Genomic DNA, 20,673 nt, shown 5'->3' on the forward strand with positions numbered 1-20,673 from the left:
AAATCAAATGGGTAGGTTGTGTCACTTCAGTTTCCCTCCAACTTCAGTGTTCTTCTGGAGCAAATGATAATGTCATCTGTGCTTTCAGGTGTGCCGGGGCCTTGCCAAGCAGACTGAACTGAATGACTTTTTGCTTGATGTATCGAAGTAAGTGTGATTTGCGCTATAATCTCATCAATTTATTTTGATCAGCTTTTCTAACGTGGCTCTTCCAATCTACCTGTGTTTTACACTGTAGCTCACAAGCAGTTGCGAAGGCACACCTTGGAGCAGGGGCAAACTTCAGCAAAGGGACAGGAATGAATGGTGTGGGTGGCAGTGGTGTATACCTCTTGAACTTTTTTATTGGTGGTGGTGCAGAAGAAAATGTGACATGTGGTTATACGTTACAGAATTTATTTACTCTTGTGGTCTTTCGCATGGGGTTTTTTGCCTTTTTTTTTCCCCCTCTTCTGTCAGAGTGAAACATGGCTGTCTTCAGAAGTGACAAATTGGCTTGCCGTCTCTTTTCATGGCCAATTTTACAAGGTTTGAAAGGACTTTATGAAAGGTTAGTTAGCTTGCTTCAGCTTCCCCCCCGCGCCCCACCTTTTTTTGACATGTATCTATACAGACATAGACATGCATAAGTGTACATACTTCAGGGATATATCCTTCAAGAATCAGGGCTGCCATGCGATTGTTCTTCCCCTGCATTTTTCTGGAGGCTCTGTTTTCATTTTCAAAGACTGTATCTGCATGTAATATGTTTCTTTTTCCTTTATTGTCACAATAAATGCAAGATTAAATTGAAAACACAGTAAGACTATGAAATCTGGGGCTTAGACTTGCAAAGTCAATTTAGTGTCTTAGGTGATCTGTTCTTCCTTCACCCCTTTTTCTTTGTTGCTGCTCTTGGCATCTTTAAATAGTAGAGATAGCCAATAAATTAAAAGACAAAGCAGAGTTGTACTTTTGGTGAATCACAGTCTGGGTTGCTGAACAGTGTTTTATCAAGCTAGTTGGTTGAAGAATTTCTAAATGCATCACAAAGGACTGATGATACTGTGGAAAAATTAGATGTCTCGGATTTTTGCTGTTAACAAGCGTTTCTGTGAGTCTTGATGAACAATTCACAAACTGATGAGATTAGAGGACATCCAAGATTCCTATGCCATTGCTCAGGAATGCAGGCAGCTGAGTTGACCCGGCTGGAATGGGGAGTGATACACCACAGGGAGGAGTCTACCCCTTACAAAGAGGGCAAGCTGGTTGTATCCAGATGTTTTTCCTAGCTTTTTTCCTCAAGGATGACCTTCTTTTATATTTTGGCTTAGGTTCAGAGTATGCCTCCAAAAGGGTAGTCTCCTCATTCCCTTGTGAGAGCTACCCACTTGCAGCAGTGTGGGTATTGCACCATTATATTCCTTTCCAGATTGCTTTTATATTGCTAACATTTGTATTGAACGAGTTTACCAGAGAATTCTGGATTACCCAAATTTATGGGCTGGCAATTTACTCTTGGTACATAGTACTGAGACTGCTTTAAAGACCTTTATAATTATTTTAAATTTTAAAGATAAAAATTACAATAAATACTGAAAATGTTCAATGTGTATTCCTGTAAGAAAATACCTCTCATACAGCGTTATCAATTGCTAGAATTGTTCAGTTTTAACAAAAAAGAAACCCTGTGTTTTGAGCCACAAAGTGGAGATACCATTTAGTAGCAACTTTATGAATTTCATGTAGGTAGAGACTTGCACTAGCAAGAAAATAATTAGTTTCCTCTTAGAAATGGTCTGTTCCTTTTCTTACATGGAAAGAAGGTTTCCAATTCAGTGAGAAAATTGTTAGCATGCAATGTCACTGGGACATGTTCTGTAACATTTTAGAAAGCGCATAGTATGCAGTGCTCCACCTCTTCATGTCCCTGACAATGTAAGACTAGTGTATTATATATTTCCTTTCCACTAGACCCAAACAGAACTGAGCTGGATATATGTTCAAGGCCATGGGACAATGTCTTTGTGTCTGCTGGGAACATTGTAATCCGAGGTTATTAAGACTTGGCATGTGGAAGATTTGGACTTCTTTTACTAAGAAGTCTGACCTTTATCTTCCAATGTTCTTGACTGTCCTTGGACAGTTACCACTTTGCTGTGAAACTGATGTACCCCTTTTTTTTTTTTTTAAGCCACAATATCAGTCTTCTGCAACTTCAACAAGATACACCTGGGTTGATAGAGAAGACTCATTAAGAGTTTTATAAATTGTTGCCTTTTAAATACTGTTAAGGTTTGGATAATATGACATGAATACTACAATGCATAGTTTTCATTAGTTCTCAGTACACAGTCCTCTATGCATAAACCTAATGAGATATTTTGAAAGCATTTAGATAATACATATGAGCAATGGAAGAAATCTTTTTTTTTTAAATCTTCTGGATTGCTTTTCTTTTCCTTTTTACTTCTCCTTTTAAAATTTTCAGTGTATAAAGGGTGCCAAAGCATTTTGATACATTCTTGGTGTTGCTCAGCAGGTGCCTATTCAATCCATGGTAGGCAGTGTTTGGTAGTCTTTTCCTTTTCTACACAGAAAATGGAGAATATTCTACAATTCTGTCATTGTAGAATAATGGCTTAAAGGAACAGAGCTAGGACCATTTCTCAATTCCTTTGTGCTATAGCAAGCCAGGCAGTGATTTTCAAGATGCAGAGGTTTGTCCTCACCTATTAGGGCTCCATTCTTAAAGCAGTTATGCAACAAGAGCCCATGACAGCCATTTGAGAAGTGTTTGACTAAATGTCCATATTTACTGACTTCTCTTTCTCTGCAGAACGTATTTTGATAATATAGTTGCAATAGATTCTCTACTTGAACATATAATGGTAAGTTGTCTTTTTCACTTCTAAGTTTATTACTCTTAGTTATTAAAGTCCTCCTTTCCTTGAAGTAAGACTTAACATCATTGAAATATATGAGCTGTTTATAATGGACATGTAATACAAACAGTATTAACATCTCTATATGGAAGAAGGTGGCAAAGGTCAGCTTGATTTTTTTCATTGTCCAAACAACTTTGTTCCACAGCTTTCATAAGTAATGAAACATGACTGTCTCTGAACTAAATAGTTACGATTGTGTTTGAGAGAAGGTTTGAAAATTGTAACAGAAATTACTCTGTTTTTATTTCAGCTTGTTGTATTGATTCCTTTTTCCTAAATTCATTTTGCTACATGCTGCAGAAACACTCCTGAAGAAGTTATTGTCTGTAGGAAGGACTAGCAGTCAAAGATCATTCCTAGAGTATTTGTTCCAGTTGCTGAATGAGATGTGCAAAACATGACATCCCTTTTGCTTTGCAAAATTATTTACACCCATAACTAGAGTGGCAGAGTCAGTCCATCTTTTATAAAAACCACTAAAACCAAGTCCACTGAAATAACTAATCAATGAATTAAATACAGTTCAGAAAAAGATTATAATTTTCTGCATCGATTTTGAATTCATTATTGTTTCCAGAGTAGTGTTTACAAATACATATGAACTGGTTGTTCGTAGCACATTTTGAATGTTTGATATATGAATTATACTTTTTAGCTTTAGGCACATTCATTGCATACTGCAGTTCTTTTTCCTGAATGTAAATCTTAAGTAGGTCTGTGATACTATTGTTTCAATTTTTGTATTCAAAAAATGGCTCTCCCAACAGTGCTCTGATACTTGCTCCAATCTTCAAAGCGATATTCTTAGCTAGAGTATTCAAAGACAACAAACTTAGAATGCAAGCAACATTAAAGTGGTTTTATTTAGAAACTTGAATTAGTAATGGAAAGTATTCTGCAGTGTTTGTCTTATTCTAGTTAGTACACAGTCAAGAATTCTGCACACAGGACACATATCTGAACATTGACTTTTCCAATTTAAATGAACTGCTTAAAAATAGCTTAACATTTAAAAGAACTGGTGTAATATAACATGGCATTGAGAACAAATATTGATGTTCTTCCTTGTTCTTCCCTGTGAATAGAAATCTGGTGGAAAACACAACTGGCAGTAAAATACAGTTACTCTTTCATCTTCTCCAACATTTGGCTGCATCATGATTCTGCATTTTAACCTGTGTAGATGTTTCATACTCAGCTTCCTTTGTAAGCTGTAGAAGTTGGCTGTTTCTTGGGCCAATTAAGTGAATTACGTGTTTGCACACTTGCTGCCATTTTATGTCAGTGTGATTTTTTTTTTTTTTTAAATGTGGCTTATTCTGTGTCTCACAGTGAGAAAACAGTGGAAGTGTTTGAAGAATAATGAAAAAATGACAAGGATTTTAGCATCCTTTTCATTTTTACTTTCATTAAAATCCCTCAGCGAAGTTAGTGGTGTAACGGTGTTTTTTTGAATACAGATGCAAGAAGGAGAAGCGGAAGTTCAAGTTGCCTTGCAAATTTTGTTACCAATATGCTTGAGTAGTTGCAAGCAACCTACCCAGAAGGTGGTCCCTGACCTCCCTATTGACAATGCAAAGCATACCTTTTGTACTGATACTCCCCTTCAGCCACTGGCCTGGAGTTGAGCTAGGGCATTAGAGAAGTAAGACTTTCTCATCCCGTTAACTATTTCTCTCAATAATAGTGTTTAAGCAGTTATTTTTGAAAAACATGAGTCGTGACCAAGGTAAGTTCTTGAGTCATATGCATTAGAACACTTAATTTGTAAAAAATCAACACTGTGCTGTTGGATTTTATAAAGATATCTGATGCAGTTTCTGAACAGGTGTAGAGAAGCATTTACGGGACTCCTTGTCCTTTTTGGCACAGTTTATATTCATTCTATTTTGAGCAAAGGAATAAATGGTGTGGGTGGTCAAGGTCTTTAAACTTCATAATGCTCTAAGTGGGAAATACTGCACAAAAGTTACCTCTTAGCTTGCAGCCTCCCTGACTTTCTGCTGCTCTGATAGAGCAAATGGGGTAAAAAGCAACAGAATCTTTCCAGCCATAGATTCTGTCGATACAGGAGGGCCCTCCGAGTGTTACAGAGTTGGTCTAGATGGTTTCTGTGCAGTTGCTATTACAAAGCTCATATGACACAGGACTAGAATTTCCCAACTAACGATTTTTTCATCTCATAGTTTTCTTTCTGCCAAGGTCTAACATTTGTCTATTTGCATTAATGTGAAATGAAATGGTTTTGGTTTTATTTTTGAAAGAAGAGAGAAGGTGGGGGGGGATTTCATTCATATGGGAGTCTTGAGAATTCTTAATACATGCCAACTGCATGCACTGCACACCAAGATGTAGTCAGCCTCTTTCTGTGGCTGAATGTCTAGATAGCTCTTATATACAATTTTAAAAAGCTGAGTGAGATCCACCTCAGCTCATGCTCTACCATGCAGTTACTATACTTTCTGAGCAGATAAGAAACACAGGGGACATACCTAAATTGGACAGAGTAGGTTCTTGAACCTGAACTTATTGACATCTTAAGTTTACACAATGATCCTCATTTGACTTTGGTTCACTCTTCCCTCTTGTTCTCAGAAAGTCCATCATATGTCTGAGAAACATTTCAGTGAAGAGCTGCTGTGTTCTCGGGACAAGATTCTGTTCTGGCAGTCAGTGCTGGCTGGCAGTTCGTTTTGCTAAGATAAAACTAGCTGGTTCAAAGTATGGTAGAGACCATGCAAATCTATTGCTGTAACTGTTGTACTTTCTTGACTATGCGTGGTAGCTTGTGGGCTTTGGTTAGTTGATGTAGAACTACTAAGTCTCTGCTGTTGTGCAAGAACTGTCTGTAGCGTCAGGAGGGTGCAGCCATTTCCTATTACTGCTGCATAGGGCAATCCATAATGACACTTCTAATCTTCCCTGTTTGTTCGTCGTTATGTATTACAGGCATATTTAGATTTTTTAAAAACGAACACTAGTCTCTCTGTTATGTCTGTCTTTGCTGGATATTCAATACCAATATATTTGCATTGAAGATAAAGACAAAAAGCCAAAAATATTCTTAGGTTTTTCTATATCCTATCTATTTAAAATCAAGCAAAGGGAATAATATGTAAACATAGAGGGAGGAAAAGTACCATTTTGAAAAGCATTCCTTGTACTTGAAAAACAGTATAATAGGAAAGCCTTTTTTCTTTTAGCAAACATTCAAGCCTTTAAAGATATTCCTGCATTTCTTAAAGAGAACACTCTAATTTACAAAGAAATATTGAATAAAAGACACACTTTCGTTTTGAATTGTATCCTAACAGATTGCTGTGAAGATGGATGCTCCTTCAAACAGATTTTCATACTGGATAATTTCTCAACACTTGTATTTTCTAGGGACTTCTGTTTTTATCAGGTAAATGACTGAAGATAATCTAACTCATAACCTCTAACTCTAGTTTTGTTTTTCGTCTATAGATATATGCAAAAAACCTGGTGAATGCAGATAGGTGTGCACTCTTCCAGGTTGACCACAAAAATAAGGAACTATATTCAGACCTTTTTGATATTGGAGAAGAAAATGATGGGAAACCTGTCTTCAAGAAGACCAAAGAAATAAGGTAAGAGTAGCTAGCAGAAGAATGCAGTTTCATTATAGCTACAGATGTGCAGGCATTTTATTACCCAGTCTCTGTGCCTATCTGCAGGTACCCTGACAATACTTGTCATACTGTGATATCATTCCCACCAGGACCCGCCTCCAGAAGGTAGTACTTCTGGGAATGACATTGCAGTGCCATCGAAACAACGTCTCTGAAGCTATAACGTCACTCCTGGAAATGCCGTCTTCCGGAGGCGGTCCTTTTGGAAATCATGTTGGGAAAAAAACACAGGTGTTCTGAGGTAGGTAAAGGTGCAGGTAAAGGTGCACCTACTCCGTAGTCTGCCAGTATGGGACTTTTTTTCCCAAGAGAGTTCCCAAGAGGAATTGAAATTTGTGCGATTCAAGCACATCCAAAGCAAGGAGCTCACGATTTGTACTTCTTAAGGATGGATTAGGCATATGTAGATTCTAATGGGGACTGGTCATTGGTTTTGAAGATTTCAAGTCCAGTAATTTAGTTTTACTTTTTCTCATGTGAATTTAGAGTATTTTCAAACTAAATAATTGTGATTCTGAAGTATGCTTGATGTGGTGAATTTGAAAACGTATATAGGCTTGTGATGAATATGTAGGTTTCTTTGCCTAAAATACATGTGTATTCCTGCTTCATGTCCCAAGTACATAATTTTTACAGATACGCATGTGTTTTAATGAAAGAGGCAAACCAACAAAGTCAATATAGCATTTTTCACTTTTCAAAAATTATGAATCCTTAATAGATACAGATTGAAATTTTTCAGACACACAGGTTTTAAAACTGCAGCTTCTTCGAAAGAAAGAAATGTATGATTAAATATCCTGCCCTAAAATTTTGTTAAAATACTCAGCATAGGTTTTCTCAGAATTTTTTTCATTTCCTCCTTATACTTTTAAAGTTCTGGGCCAATATGAGGTGTGGTTCATATCTTCGCTTAGACTCCTTTAGACAAACTTACTCCCACTTACTACATTGTGTGAGTGAGAACGGAAGAGGTCAAAATTGGTGCAGTTTACATACTGACAAGCAAGGAGGTGGTGTAAATTAAAGAAGGTGGCCTGCTTTAACATAGACTTTCATACTCCTTCATAATTGTTTTTCTTGCTTATATCTTTCTGTCTTTTCTGTATGAAAATTATTGAAATATTGACTCAGTGCAAGGATGTGAGCCATTTCACGGGTGCTGTATACTGAAAGAGAAGTACAACTTAAATATCTGTAAGAAAGTGATGCTGAGTCAGTCATCAGGAAGGAGCCTTAAGTTGGTGTGATGTACATATCATAACAAGCAGCAGAAGAATCTTAACTAAAAACCGGGTGTGCAGGGAGAAATCCTGGCAGCTTTGTCACTAACTTCAGTGGGAACAGGATACTACCCGGGTACATTTAGATTTGAAAGTGTTCCACATGAGATTCTTTCTACTTACTTTTCTCCACAAATTCTTCTGTACTTGTATGTCGTAAGTGTTTTATGTCGAAGAATTTAAAATTATTGTCTCACAAGACAGACTTGTAGATTTTTCTGATTCAACCCCAGAATATATTTGTAGTGTTTAGCTTCTTGTGGTGATGAAGGGATGCAGTTAGTGCCATGGCATTTGTTTGCATGTCATGAGATGAAACAAACTAGTTGTTCTGAAGCATACATGGCAAATGCATATAATGTTTAGCTTGGAAATTTCCATTGGTCTTTTTCCAAAGTTTGTTTTACCAAATCTACCTGCCCCCCTGCTGAAGAAACAACCTCCATATTGCCTATGACGTGTCTAAAGAAACAATGAATATGTAAAAGCGATGATAAAATCAATAGTTTGTAAAGGTAAACACAAGTCTCAGGTTCTGTACAAATGTCATATTGATTAGGCATAACCGTCAGGATATTGGAGACTTTGAATTTTTGTCACTAAAATGGACAAATTATGGAATCTTTTATAAAATGTTTTCAGAAAGTATGTATTAGCATGTGCTTTTTTATTTTATTATTTACTACCACTTGTTGTTTTGCAAGATTTTTCTCCTAAAAGCATCAAAATGACGCTGGTTGGGAACAAATACCCATTACCGTGCCCAAGACAGACTCCACTGGAAAAATGTTCCTCCAGATAGTTCATATTGTGGCTAACACACATTTTTATTTTCTGCAGATTTTCTATAGAAAAAGGAATAGCTGGTCAAGTGGCAAGAACAGGAGAAGTCCTTAACATCCCTGATGCCTATGCAGATCCACGCTTTAACAGGTAGGATGTTATTCATGGGAGCAAAAGATAGCTCACCAAACCTTTTACTTAAACATACTACTTAAATTTCCTATTAGGATGCATTCATGCAGCCATGATCCTCTCATGAGGAGACAGCCTATGGATATCTATTTAAAAGCTTTAGCAATCAGAGATATTTTTAAGATACCAATAAAAAGTATTATTTTTATCAAATATAAATACAACGGAGAAAGATTTAGGTATTTTTCCTGTTACAGAACTTTGCCCAGTTAGGTAGACTGTTGCTGATTTTCTTCATTAGCCTCCCTGCAATCTGATTATTTTCAGGGGCAAAAGAAAGTTCACTAACAAATAGCATACCTAAGTGCCTGAATGTATTCTTTAATTTTCTGAATAACTGACTGTACATTTGAGGAAATATTAATTCTTTATCTTACAAATGGAGATTAAAGGATTAAAAAGTTCTTTCTAAACATGATGCAGTAGATGGAAATATTTAAAAGCTTTGGAGGTGAACTTCTTGCAGGTACTAATTACATCTACTTTAAAACTACTTAGTATATCGTACATCAACATTTCTGAGAATCAAAGGATAGATATTAATCAATAATATTAACTCTTTTCCTTTTTTCCATTCTCTTTTCTGGCTCTTCAGAGAAGTAGACCTCTACACAGGCTACACAACCAGAAATATCCTGTGCATGCCTATTGTAAGCCGAGGAAGTGTAATAGGTGTTGTGCAGATGGTGAACAAAATAAGTGGAAGTGCCTTCTCTAAAACTGATGAGAACAACTTTAAAATGTTTGCAGTCTTTTGTGCTTTAGCCTTACACTGTGCTAACGTAAGTTTTATTTACAGTTTTGTAAGCTGTTGGTTATAATGGGAAGACTTAGAATCCTACTTAAGGATTTTGATGTTCCAGATTATTAAAGTGATTCATAAGTCTGTTTTGTTGAATTAATGCGGAAACAGGAATCATTGAATTCTTTGCCGAATAATTGTATTTTAAGAGGATGATAGGGATTCACTTGATGCTTTCTGAAATAATTGTACTCTGGATACATCAATTTCATGTAGCTAAACTGAGAGAGCAGGATCTAAAGTGTGAATGAGATCTGTCTGTCTTCTCTTTTCCATTAGAAAGAATAATTCGTCTTTACTTCTAAAAATTCAGATCACATGTTTTACAAATTTAACTGGGGGATGGAAATGTTATGTATTCTCTCGATTCCATATGCTTAATATTAAAAAAATACACATTTATACATTTATATGCTGTGCTATATACTCATAATTATCCATGCTTCTACGTAAGAGTGGATAGCTATTTCTGTTTTCAAACCTGTTATTGTCACAAAAATTACTATTCCTGTAGGAAGCATAAGCAATTTAATGATCATTACTATGTAAATTATAAAAATGCAATAAATGCAATAAAACGCAATGCAGAAGAAATGTGTCATATCCATGGGAGGTAAGACAGAATGCAATGCCAGGTAAGCCTGGTGATTTACATTGTGCCTTTTTACCAACATCATGCTGTTGGTATACTGGGGCAGCAAACTTTACTGACAATTGCTTAAACTTGTTCCACGTGACTCAAGGCAAGTGGAAAGACCTGCATATAAATGAAACTTGGGACTATGCAATCACTCAGTTTTGTGCGAGTTCACTCTTTTTAGATGGAGAACGTTACCATTCAGGGCATGCCGCTCCAGAGGATTATCTTTACTAGTAAAGTTGTTGTGTCCTCACTTCTTTACAAACCATGCCATGTCTGCAATAGCTGTCTGAACCTCTCAATATTTAACTGTACTTGTTTTGCACAGTTATTGAATAATAATGTAGGTATGATAAACTTCTGATGTACTTTTTACTGTGCATTTGTACCAATTAGCTGAATTCATGCAGTGGCACAAAATATGAGTGGTGCCCTGTTATCAGTTTTCTTTCTGTTAGCATATTGCGAGGTACCGATCTCTGTTTTTAACGCCTGAACTTTGATTCTTTTTCTTGGGAGAGTTTAGATGCAATGAAAAATCAGCCAAGCCTTAGATGTTCACCTGACTGAGTAGATGCAGAATGATGTGATAGAAGGCCCAGTTTTCCCAAAGTACTGAATTCCGTATAATCTGTCGCTTTCTAATGTGTGAAGTTGAGCAGCCAAAGTACTAACATGTTTGCAAATGTGTATTTTAAGAATAAGTGCTTAAATACAGGAAAGAAATGTTTTTTCCTGTGTTAAAATTTCACTACTAATGAATGACTTCCCTTTTTCAGATGTACCACAGAATTCGCCATTCAGAGTGTATTTACCGTGTAACGATGGAGAAGCTATCGTACCACAGTGTTTGTACAGCAGAAGAGTGGCAAAACCTCATGCACTGTACACTGCCTCCACATATTTATAAAGAAATTGAACTGTAAGTATTTTTCTCATGTAGCGACAGCTGTATCTTGTATCAGTCTGTGAAAAAGATGATTTTTTTTTCCCCCCTAGGTGTAGTGAAGGGTTTTGCAGGAAGCACTTCCATTATTGAACTGTCCCCAAATTATAGGGGTTTATCTCTGGCATTCTTGTACTTAGTTATAGTTAATGACCTGTGAACAAAATTTATCTATCAAAGATGTAAAATAATATCTGCTCAGAATGGTAGCCTCTTCCTTGGGCATGGGTAGCCACAGTAGTTGCTTTAAGCATTAGTTTATATCTGAGGATTGTGGAGATGAGCTTGCTTTCTGATAGTCCCAAGTCACCAACAGCACAGAGCCAGAGGAGGCTGAGCTGGAATATCAGTAGTTAAGACCAAATGCATGATCTCATCCCCTTGTATATGTTTTAGAATAAAAGATTCAGCTTGTTCCTGGGATTTTTTGGGTTGTGTGTGTTCTGGTTTTGCGTTTTGGGGGAGGGAGGTTTTGGGGTTTTGGTTGGGGTTTTTTGTATGTGTGTGTTTTGTGCATCTGCCTGTATTTATTGAAGGAGGGGAAGATGGATACAGATCTCTAAACATCTGGAGATAATTCAGGGTTATGCATCCCAGGTGGTAGAGTTCAGAGTTGCGGCCTACATTTGGAGGAGGACTTTCCATCCAGCCTCTTAGGCTTTCTCTGAAACAATTCAGTTACTTTCAGCTCTCAAGGGTCTGCTGTGCGCTGAAGATGTACCTCTAGCTGTATTTTATCAGTCAGTCCCCACGCAACCCTAACACCGGGACTCATCTCATTTTTTTGTCCCTGTTTTTGGCCCGGGACGATAAATTCTACTCTAGTGTCCGAGTGCCTAAAATCAAAACTCTATGATACCGAGGCACAAAATTGTGTTGTCTTTGTAAACCTTTATCTCCAGAGCTTGCTCGCTCCTGTCGGGCGCTGAGCACTGTAGCTGCGAGCGAGCAAAGCATGCAAGCGTACGCTGAAGAGGGGCTGCTTACCGTTAACGGTCGTTACGTGCCGCAGTGATTCGCCTGAAAGCCAGAGCATTAGCAGTTGCACCCCAATAGAAGCTTATTCTTTGCAACACGATTTCTTGTGCTTTGTTACGTGATATTATATAACCCACCTCCTCAGCAAAAATGACTTTTACTTGCAAAGATGACAGATTTCATTCTAAATTATATTAAGACCCTTTAGTTCGAGCAATCTGAATACACTGAACCATTTTCCAAGCAACTCGGCTACCTTCAGCTCTCTTGCACCTGCTGTGCTGTTCAGTATGCCACGTACGCGCAAGCGTTTAGCTGGGCTCGATGGAAAGTGAACAGAAGACTTGCGGCACAGCGGGTGCAGGGAAAGGAGTTAATTAATAATTGAAGGACAAAGAGTTGTGCTGAGCAAGTCCCTAATTTTAGGCCCAAACGTTGATATCGGGAGAGGGGAGAAGTCCTCAGCGAATGAAACGTAAAGAATGCATTATTAATTTTTGATGTTTGGGATGAATTTCTATCAAAAAGTAAAAGTTTTTTTTTTCTTTATCAAAATTAGAGCAAATCTCACCAAATTAATGACATAAACTATTGAAAAAAAGCCAGTAAATATATTATTAGAGACACCATCTTCACAATTCCTGTGAGGAAAGTCTGGGATGTTTTAGGAGTGCCTGTAAAGCTCTCATCATCCCTGTAGAGCAAAGATTTTTGCATATTACTTAAGCAACGGGTTCATAAATAAAGGTTTATGTTTCTATTAACTAAACAAAGCCAAAGGATAACCAAAGGCTAATGATTGGACTTGATGATCTTATGGGTCTTTTACAACCTAAATGATTCTATGAGTCTTTGAGCATAGTTCCACTGACCTTAGCAAAAATATATTAACTTACATTGCTGGAAAATATAGCCTGTAAAGTCGGTTTTCTGTGTATATTCAGAAACAAATGAATGCTGTTGGATATACATTACTTAGTTGTTTTCATTTGCTTTTAGTAAGAACGAAAAGGTCCTTTTCCTTGCTAAACTGAAACTTTCTTCTTAGGTACCACTTTGATATCAGTCCATATGAGGATGTCTGGCCTGCCATTTTTGTCTACATGGTTCACCAGTCCTGTGGGACAGCCTGGTATGAAGTACATGATTTATTGCTTTAATTCTGTTATTTATGTGTGTGTTTATTAGGAAATGTTGAGATCATGATTCTCTAATTCAAGGTCTTACTTTCTTTGGAGTTTATTTACTATGTCTGGTCTGTACAGGGCTGTAATAAGCAGGCTGGAATTTTGTCCCAGCTTCTTGGTCTTCAGTTAATAAACTTTGGGAACAGCCGAGTAAAAGAACTCATGATATCATCCAAACAGTTGTCCTTCCAATATATAGAGGTACGGTTTGGTTCTGAGATGAGATTGCTTTTCAGACAGAAGATAGTGAAGATATTAAAGGCACTCATGCCAAAAAGGAGAGAAGGTCCATGAATACTTGCTTTTCTACATTGTTGCTGATGTTAATACAGTATATAGTTAAAAAAATCCAAGGTTAGATCTTACCTTGCTAAATAAACCAGTTACCAGCATCATTGTGCATCAATTATGGAAGTGAATGATTTTCAAATTAAATTTTTCATTTATTGTCCTTTTTCTCAGTGTCCGTTATCATTACTAGGATCAGTAGTCTCTTGGCTAAACATGTCCCATTGCTGAAAGAAAGGAGCTGCCCTGAATTACAGAAAAACTCTACAGATGGGCAGTTGAAAGGGGAAGTATCTCCCTGCAAAAAGGAACATTTGGGAAACATTTGCTGGTGACTCTTTCATCTTAGTAACTGGATGAATCTCCATGAGCTCAAAGCATACAGTCAATCCTGAGGGTCTTTCTCATGTCTGCTTCAATACTGGTGACTGTTCTAAATACAGTTCTCTACTGCTCGGTGTAGTTTGCTTGTTTCTGTTCCGCACCGAATGGCTGTAGGATTGGGGTTGAGATTTTCAACTAAGTTCTGTTCTCTTCCTCTCTCTCCCCATCTCTTTCTTTCAAGGTGTAACTTTGATGGGAAAGAATTGATACCTACTTGACATTTCTCAAATGTGTCTCAGCTTTCACATATAAAGTTAAACAGAAGTGAGGAAAATATTTGAAAAGGAGGCTGTTGGAACTGGACTTGTATTTAATTTCTGAAAGAAATTAACTTCTCAATCCTCTAAAACGAGTACAGCTATTCTAAGACTAAAATTTTAATATATTGAGGAGTAAGGTTGTGCCTTCAAGTATACACCTACATAATGTATAACAGTCCTGTCCAGGGAGGATTTTGGGGAAAAATCCATGATACTCACTATATTTTCTTTGCTCTCACCATGAAATAATCTTTTACTGCTTTAATCAAGTATACAAAATACAGCAGTGGAGGAAGTAATAGTAGTCTACATTGAGGTATCATGATGATTTTCCCTTTGACTACAACTGTACTATCCTGTAGTAACCATTGAGTTGATATTGGATGTAGATGGAAGTGACTGTTGGGATAATCTGTATTGTGATGTACTATTTTAAACAGTATTTCTAACAATTGTTCTAGAGTTGCCTGACATAACTCTATAGAATTAAAAAAAAGAAGCCTAAAGCTTGAAAGACAATATGCTTCCTTTTTTACTAATGTCGGACCAAGGCTACGAAGAATAGTTACCATGCTCAGCACACAACCATAGAAATATGTTTTTCTATCTAACTTGCTCCATATAGTAGATGTGTTTACATTTTTACATATAGGTCAGAGACATTTAGCTTTGTTTTCTCAGCCCACATGCACTGTAAAACTAGAACATTAATACTGCTTCCCTGAGATACCCAAGAAATTATCAAAACATGGAACTAAAAAAATAAGTCAAACCACAGTAACAGGGAAAAAAATGAGAATAAAGGAACACTGATCTGTTTGAGGGAAAAAGTCAGTGACTTGGGACTCTGGCACCTTCACTTCAGTTCTGGGCTCAAGTGCAATATTCCCTTTTCACCCTGGGCAGCTCAGATTAGGTATTTGAGAAAATTTTACCTGATACCTAATCTGTGCCTGAATTTCCCATCTGTAAACAAGAAGTATTCAGCTTTCCTTTCCAAGGAACATAGGTAGATAGAGTCTATTAAAGGTCGTGCAGAGCTGTGGTACTACAGAAATATGAACTCTCTCAGAGGTGTTTTGATGAGCATATAAGCCAAATATAACAATCCCTTTATCACTGGCTTTTATTATTATCTTAGTGAAAATACTCTTGATCATAAATACATTTTGCTTATTGGTATTAATAGCAAAAATATAAAAAAACCTTTAAGAAATAATCCCATAAAGGCTATAGATTTGGGGCATTTTCATGGTTGACCGACAATTATTTAACAAAATATTTTTTGTTGAAATATGAAGAAATGGTGAAATGTGAATTTCTGTTCATTTGGCCAAACTGAAAAAAAATCTTAAAGTCTTCAAAAAAGTAAAATCATCTTCTTTTCGTGATATCAGTATAGAGCATCTCAACTTCTTTTATTCAATCTGGCATTTGACTGAAATTTTAATTTAAACGGGTTCATCTCTTCTGTGTCACTTGCTTAAAGACCTTAATTTTCTGTTTTGATCACAAAATGATCAAATTGTCCATTAGATGCAGAGTTTCACTGGTAGGCAGGTTGAATAGGTAACGGATTTAAAGAAACAACACTTCAAGTTTCTGGGGGCAGGGAAGGTTATGCAGCTGTGTTGCCTGAGCTGGGTAGCTTATGTTGACTTATGTTCCAGAACTTTTAAACTAACTTTTAAACATTGTCAAGTACCCACGCTCCTCTGTCCTTGCTAAAACTTGGATGACTCTTGTAATCAATGAGTCACCCACAGTGAGAGTCATTCCTAGCAAGAAGAGTAAATCAAACAGTATCTTTTCACCTCTGCTGGTTGTTTTTCCCGTTCTTATTTCTTGTCTCTAACCAAATTAATTTCTTTCTAGCTTTGAACTTGAAAAGCTATGCCGATTCACTATGTCTGTAAAGAAGAATTATCGCCGTGTGCCCTATCACAACTGGAAGCATGCAGTTACTGTCGCACATTGCATGTATGCCATTCTTCAAAACAACCAGGGGCTTTTCACTGATCTAGAGGTAGGTGAGATGATTGTGTCTGTTACTAGACCTCATCAGAGGTATCAGCCATTGTAGAAAGATGTTTTCTATGCTAGAGTTTTGCTGTCAGCTTGGTCAGAGTGTATATAAAGGTCCCTGCAGAGGAACAGGTGTGAGCAGAAAGCTTGAGGAAGGAGAATTATTCAGATTGCTAATCCGAGTGTTTCCTTCACATTTTTTAGGTCTGCCCTCTGAAGAAGCAGTAGCAGCTTTACTATAAGTCCATGTCCACATTTTGAGGTTCAACCTGCCTGCTTACAACCACATTCTTTATTTTAATTATTTAACTGTTAGATCTATACTGAGGGGAGGGAAACACCCTGGATCTTGAACCCTGTGAGGTCTGTGAGACCTGAATAGGAGGAAAAGGGTTGCAGAGATGGTTGACATATGTGAGTAAAGGAGAAGAGGAGAAAGGATGGAAGGAAAACAGTTGTCCAAATATGCTAATTCATTGGTTAACTTTTATTATACAACAGTTTTCCTTAGCATTTGTGTACATATTTTAAAGATAAATGGATAGTGTTTAAAAAGTTCAGGAAAAAGAAAATACTTTGAATAGATCACTAACTGGAAAAGTTATAATAGTAAAATGGAAGGCTTAGAATGGTTAAATGTTAATATACACTGTGAAGAACTGTCACTTGGGTTTTTTTTGAATTATGGTAGGTGCAACTGGTACTGCTCTCTATTATTAATACTACCTGAAACTTCTGACTGGGAGAGCGTGTTTTTAGTTGTGTATAACTTTGACAAATACTAGCCATTTAGGCTTTAATTTTCCAGGCTCCACAACTTCCTCAAGGTAATTTCAGCCAAAATTGTTTGGGTCTCTTAAAGTAACATGCTAGGAAAAATCAAGGTTTTGTTTAGTCTATAAGAGTAAAATAAAATTTGGTGATCTTTCATTTGAAAAGGTCTAGTTTATTATGCTGTAAAGCAGGGACTTGAAAATTGACACTGAAATAGGAAAGTGGCATTTGCCAGGCATATGCTGAAAGTTGGCAAAGCTATACAAGTTTGTAAAAGTCAGTGTTCCTTTAACAACAAAAATCTGTAGATTGCCACCTCAGGGAATACTTAAAGCTCTGCTAAAGTTCAGTGCTAACCAAGTAGTAAGCCACATCTTTTTGGAGATGGAGTAAGAAAGACAGGGAGAGCAAAAGATGCAGCTGTTAAGAGAGATGGAAACAGTCTTTGCTCCCTGCCGAACTGCAGCCCTTTGTTGCCTGCTGAACTCCACCCAGCCTTCACCTGTTTGAATGCCTTATCCCAGTCTATGTTCCAGCTCTTTCCAGCAGTCTCCTTTCTTGAGACTGGAGATGAATCCAACAAGAATACAGGAAACTGCTGAGGGAAAGTTTGGGGATCTAGGATGGGCTAGTCTCAGGTGAGGGATGATGACATGAACCTTAATAGACTTAGAGATAGGAAGAGAGGTATGAAACACTGTAAAGGGATCTCTGATCTACAGGCAAATAGATCCAGCAGTGGCAGTGGTCAAAGAGTTGGAATCCAAGCAGGGACAATGAGTACAAGGTCAAGATCATTGAGATTAAGCATTGTATAATCCTGAAGGACTGAGACAGGAATGACTTCCTGGGACATGGAGGCTGGGAGAAGCTAGACAAAGAGAACCATCTGGTACAAGGGACAGACTGATGAGAATTGTCAGACTGGAAAAAACACACGTTGTAAAGGATGCAATAGGAGAATTAAACTTGTGGGGGAAGGACAGAAAAGCTTATGCCTTCTAGATCTAACACGTAGCACAGAGGATTCTGAGACTCATCTTTTGCTGTCAGAGACTGTTTCTCAAGTCTATTGGTTACACATCTTGCCCCTCCTGATAGTAGTGAAAAGGGTATACCAGCTTCCTACAGCTGTTCCTGCATGACTTCAAGTAATGTAGGTGTGTGTTACGTTCCCGCTTCTGTTGAGGATCTGTGTGGACGTGTGCTGCTGCATCAACTGTCGTCTTACGTGTTTTTTGAAAATGCACTTCTCAAGATGCAATATTGAAAAGACATCATTAAAAATAAACGTGAAGGATTTAAAATAAAAATTAAGGTCTCAAAATCAGAAATACAGTAAGGGTTGCTACAACCTTAGTTCTGCACATTTTATATTTGTGATAAAATCTTTAGTTACATCATTGTTTGCTATTTTTCCACAGAATCATGTACCTCTTAGTACAGTATACAGGTTGAATGTTGCTCACTTAATATGTGGTTAATCAGTGTTCTTTTTTTGCTTCATTTTATAGCCTTATCCTTGTTTGCTGAACACTCATCAGAACCAACTATAAGACAGAGCTGTTAAGTCTATAAAGACATTTTTGTGATACTCCATGCTGACAGTGACTGCTTCACAAACAATAATGAATGTGTTTTCAAAACACACCCGATGTGTGAAAAAACCTTTGCAAGCATTCATATGTTTTGTGTGTTGAAAGAGAGATTTCAGGGATTCTGTATCTTCAGGATATTAAGAGTTAATTAAACAAAAAAAAACAGTTACCATCTTACTCTGTCTGCAGTTGCTATTGTCCAGAGTTTCTGTGTCTCTCATTAGTGACTTCCTAGGAAAATTTCACCTAGTAGACTCGGTCAGTGTCTTTGAGGGGTGTTACAGAGGCAGGTCTAGGATCAGACTTTGGTGCAGCTGCCTTTGACCGGGAGATCATACATCTTGTGTATTTCCTTTTCCTCGATAACTACACTTTTTATTTTTTTAAACATGATAAGGATTCAGTGGATGACCAGACTATCAGTTTAAAACTCGGATTTCTTCCTGAAGCAGAATCCCTCCAATAGTATGTGATTGTGCAACAATGTTTTTTAAACTCATAATGTATAAAAGGTTTGGATTATAAGGTTTTGGACTGAGAATTTTAATTCAGCACATCCTCACTTTTGTGTTTCTTGCAATTTTAATGATGTTTCTCCATGTGCTTTTTGAAAGCAGTGTAAGCATAGTGCAGCTTTTACAGTATTTTGGGAAGAGAGTGACATCTAGGGGCAGGGAATACATTTTACTTCTCATGCTTATCTTTTTTTTTTGTAGCGAAAAGGTCTTTTAGTTGCATGCCTGTGTCATGACCTGGATCACAGAGGTTACAGCAACAGCTATCTTCAGAAATTTGATCACCCCTTAGCCGCTCTCTATTCCACGTCAACAATGGAACAGCACCACTTCTCGCAGACTGTGTCCATCCTGCAGGTAGGATTATTGAAATTGTATCTTCCGTGCAGTAGAGTCCAGTGGTGGAAATAGGAGTCACATCATTACCCAGTAGATTTTCTGAAGCATGCTTAATTTAATATCTGGATTGTAGTGCTCATTTAGAAGAATGGAAGATTTATTACAGCAAGTTGGGTTCCACAGTTAGCAACCCAAGAATTCAATAATAATGCAAAACATAGCTTTCCCAAAATCTTGATTTTCTAAAAATATTGTGTATTTGAAGCTCTTTGCTTATGACCTGCCTTGGGAGCTTTTAGTTTCTGGGTTAATGAGGGTTTTTCCTATGACCATATGGAATAGGAACTTTGAAAATGAAAAATCAGTTTCTCACTTACTTAGATATTTCCTATGTAATGTGCTTCAACAGAGTCTTCAACTATTCTGAAATTCTAAATAAAAACTCAAGTACTGGCAAAGGTTTGCATGAGAAACTTGAAAACCTGCTGTAATAAATTCTGTGAACGTTTTAAGTGTGGCATGAAGGAGGAAATGCTAATTTTGCACGCATGAAAAGTTTAAACTTGTTTCATCATGTTATTGTGTCCTTTTTTGTTATTCATCAATTTGAAATAAAAAAACTTGAGTAAGGTATTATTCTATGAAAGAGAGTTCCTCATATGAGGTAATGTGTCTGTATGTTTAATGAATAGAAAACTGCAAGAGAGCATGCAGACACATTTTGGGAAATCCAAGTGTGCTACTGACACACAGATATTTTCTCATCAGTGAAAATTTTTTTCATTTTCAGTTAGAAGAGTGAGAAATCTCACCAATGAAGCCACTGCCAGTCCATAACATACTTGTGCTCACTGGTTTTAGTTTACTATGCACATGCTCAGTGCACAGCCTTACCATGCTACTGTGCCACTAATTCGTTCTTAACTTTTCTTTCTTTCTGGTCTTTCAGGGGGAAGATACTTATTTTCTTAAATACCTAATCACCTTTTAGGAAAAATACATATTCTGTATTGTATTCAGAAGCGCATCTTGTGATTATGGTTTTAGGTATCATACACATTTCATCAGAGAATGGAAGCTTTATCTCTGAATTCTC

General features: G+C 37.1%; 1 protein-coding gene across 1 annotated transcript in view; it reads left to right on the forward strand.

The window, feature by feature from the left end:
• PDE10A (phosphodiesterase 10A) overlaps positions 1-20,673 on the forward strand; it is a 107,189-nt gene that overhangs the window by 67,656 nt on the left and 18,860 nt on the right. The window contains exons 9-17 of the mRNA XM_010282419.1: positions 89-147; positions 2,822-2,873; positions 6,399-6,541; positions 8,707-8,799; positions 9,437-9,623; positions 11,063-11,205; positions 13,256-13,339; positions 16,202-16,352; positions 19,440-19,595. Coding sequence (XP_010280721.1) covers positions 89-147; positions 2,822-2,873; positions 6,399-6,541; positions 8,707-8,799; positions 9,437-9,623; positions 11,063-11,205; positions 13,256-13,339; positions 16,202-16,352; positions 19,440-19,595 — 1,068 coding nt within the window. The remainder of the gene's footprint in view (positions 1-88; positions 148-2,821; positions 2,874-6,398; positions 6,542-8,706; positions 8,800-9,436; positions 9,624-11,062; positions 11,206-13,255; positions 13,340-16,201; positions 16,353-19,439; positions 19,596-20,673) is intronic.

This window comes from Phaethon lepturus, unplaced genomic scaffold (genome assembly GCF_000687285.1).
Source record: "Phaethon lepturus isolate BGI_N335 unplaced genomic scaffold, ASM68728v1 scaffold5032, whole genome shotgun sequence".
In the NCBI taxonomy this organism is placed as follows: domain Eukaryota; kingdom Metazoa; phylum Chordata; class Aves; order Phaethontiformes; family Phaethontidae; genus Phaethon; species Phaethon lepturus.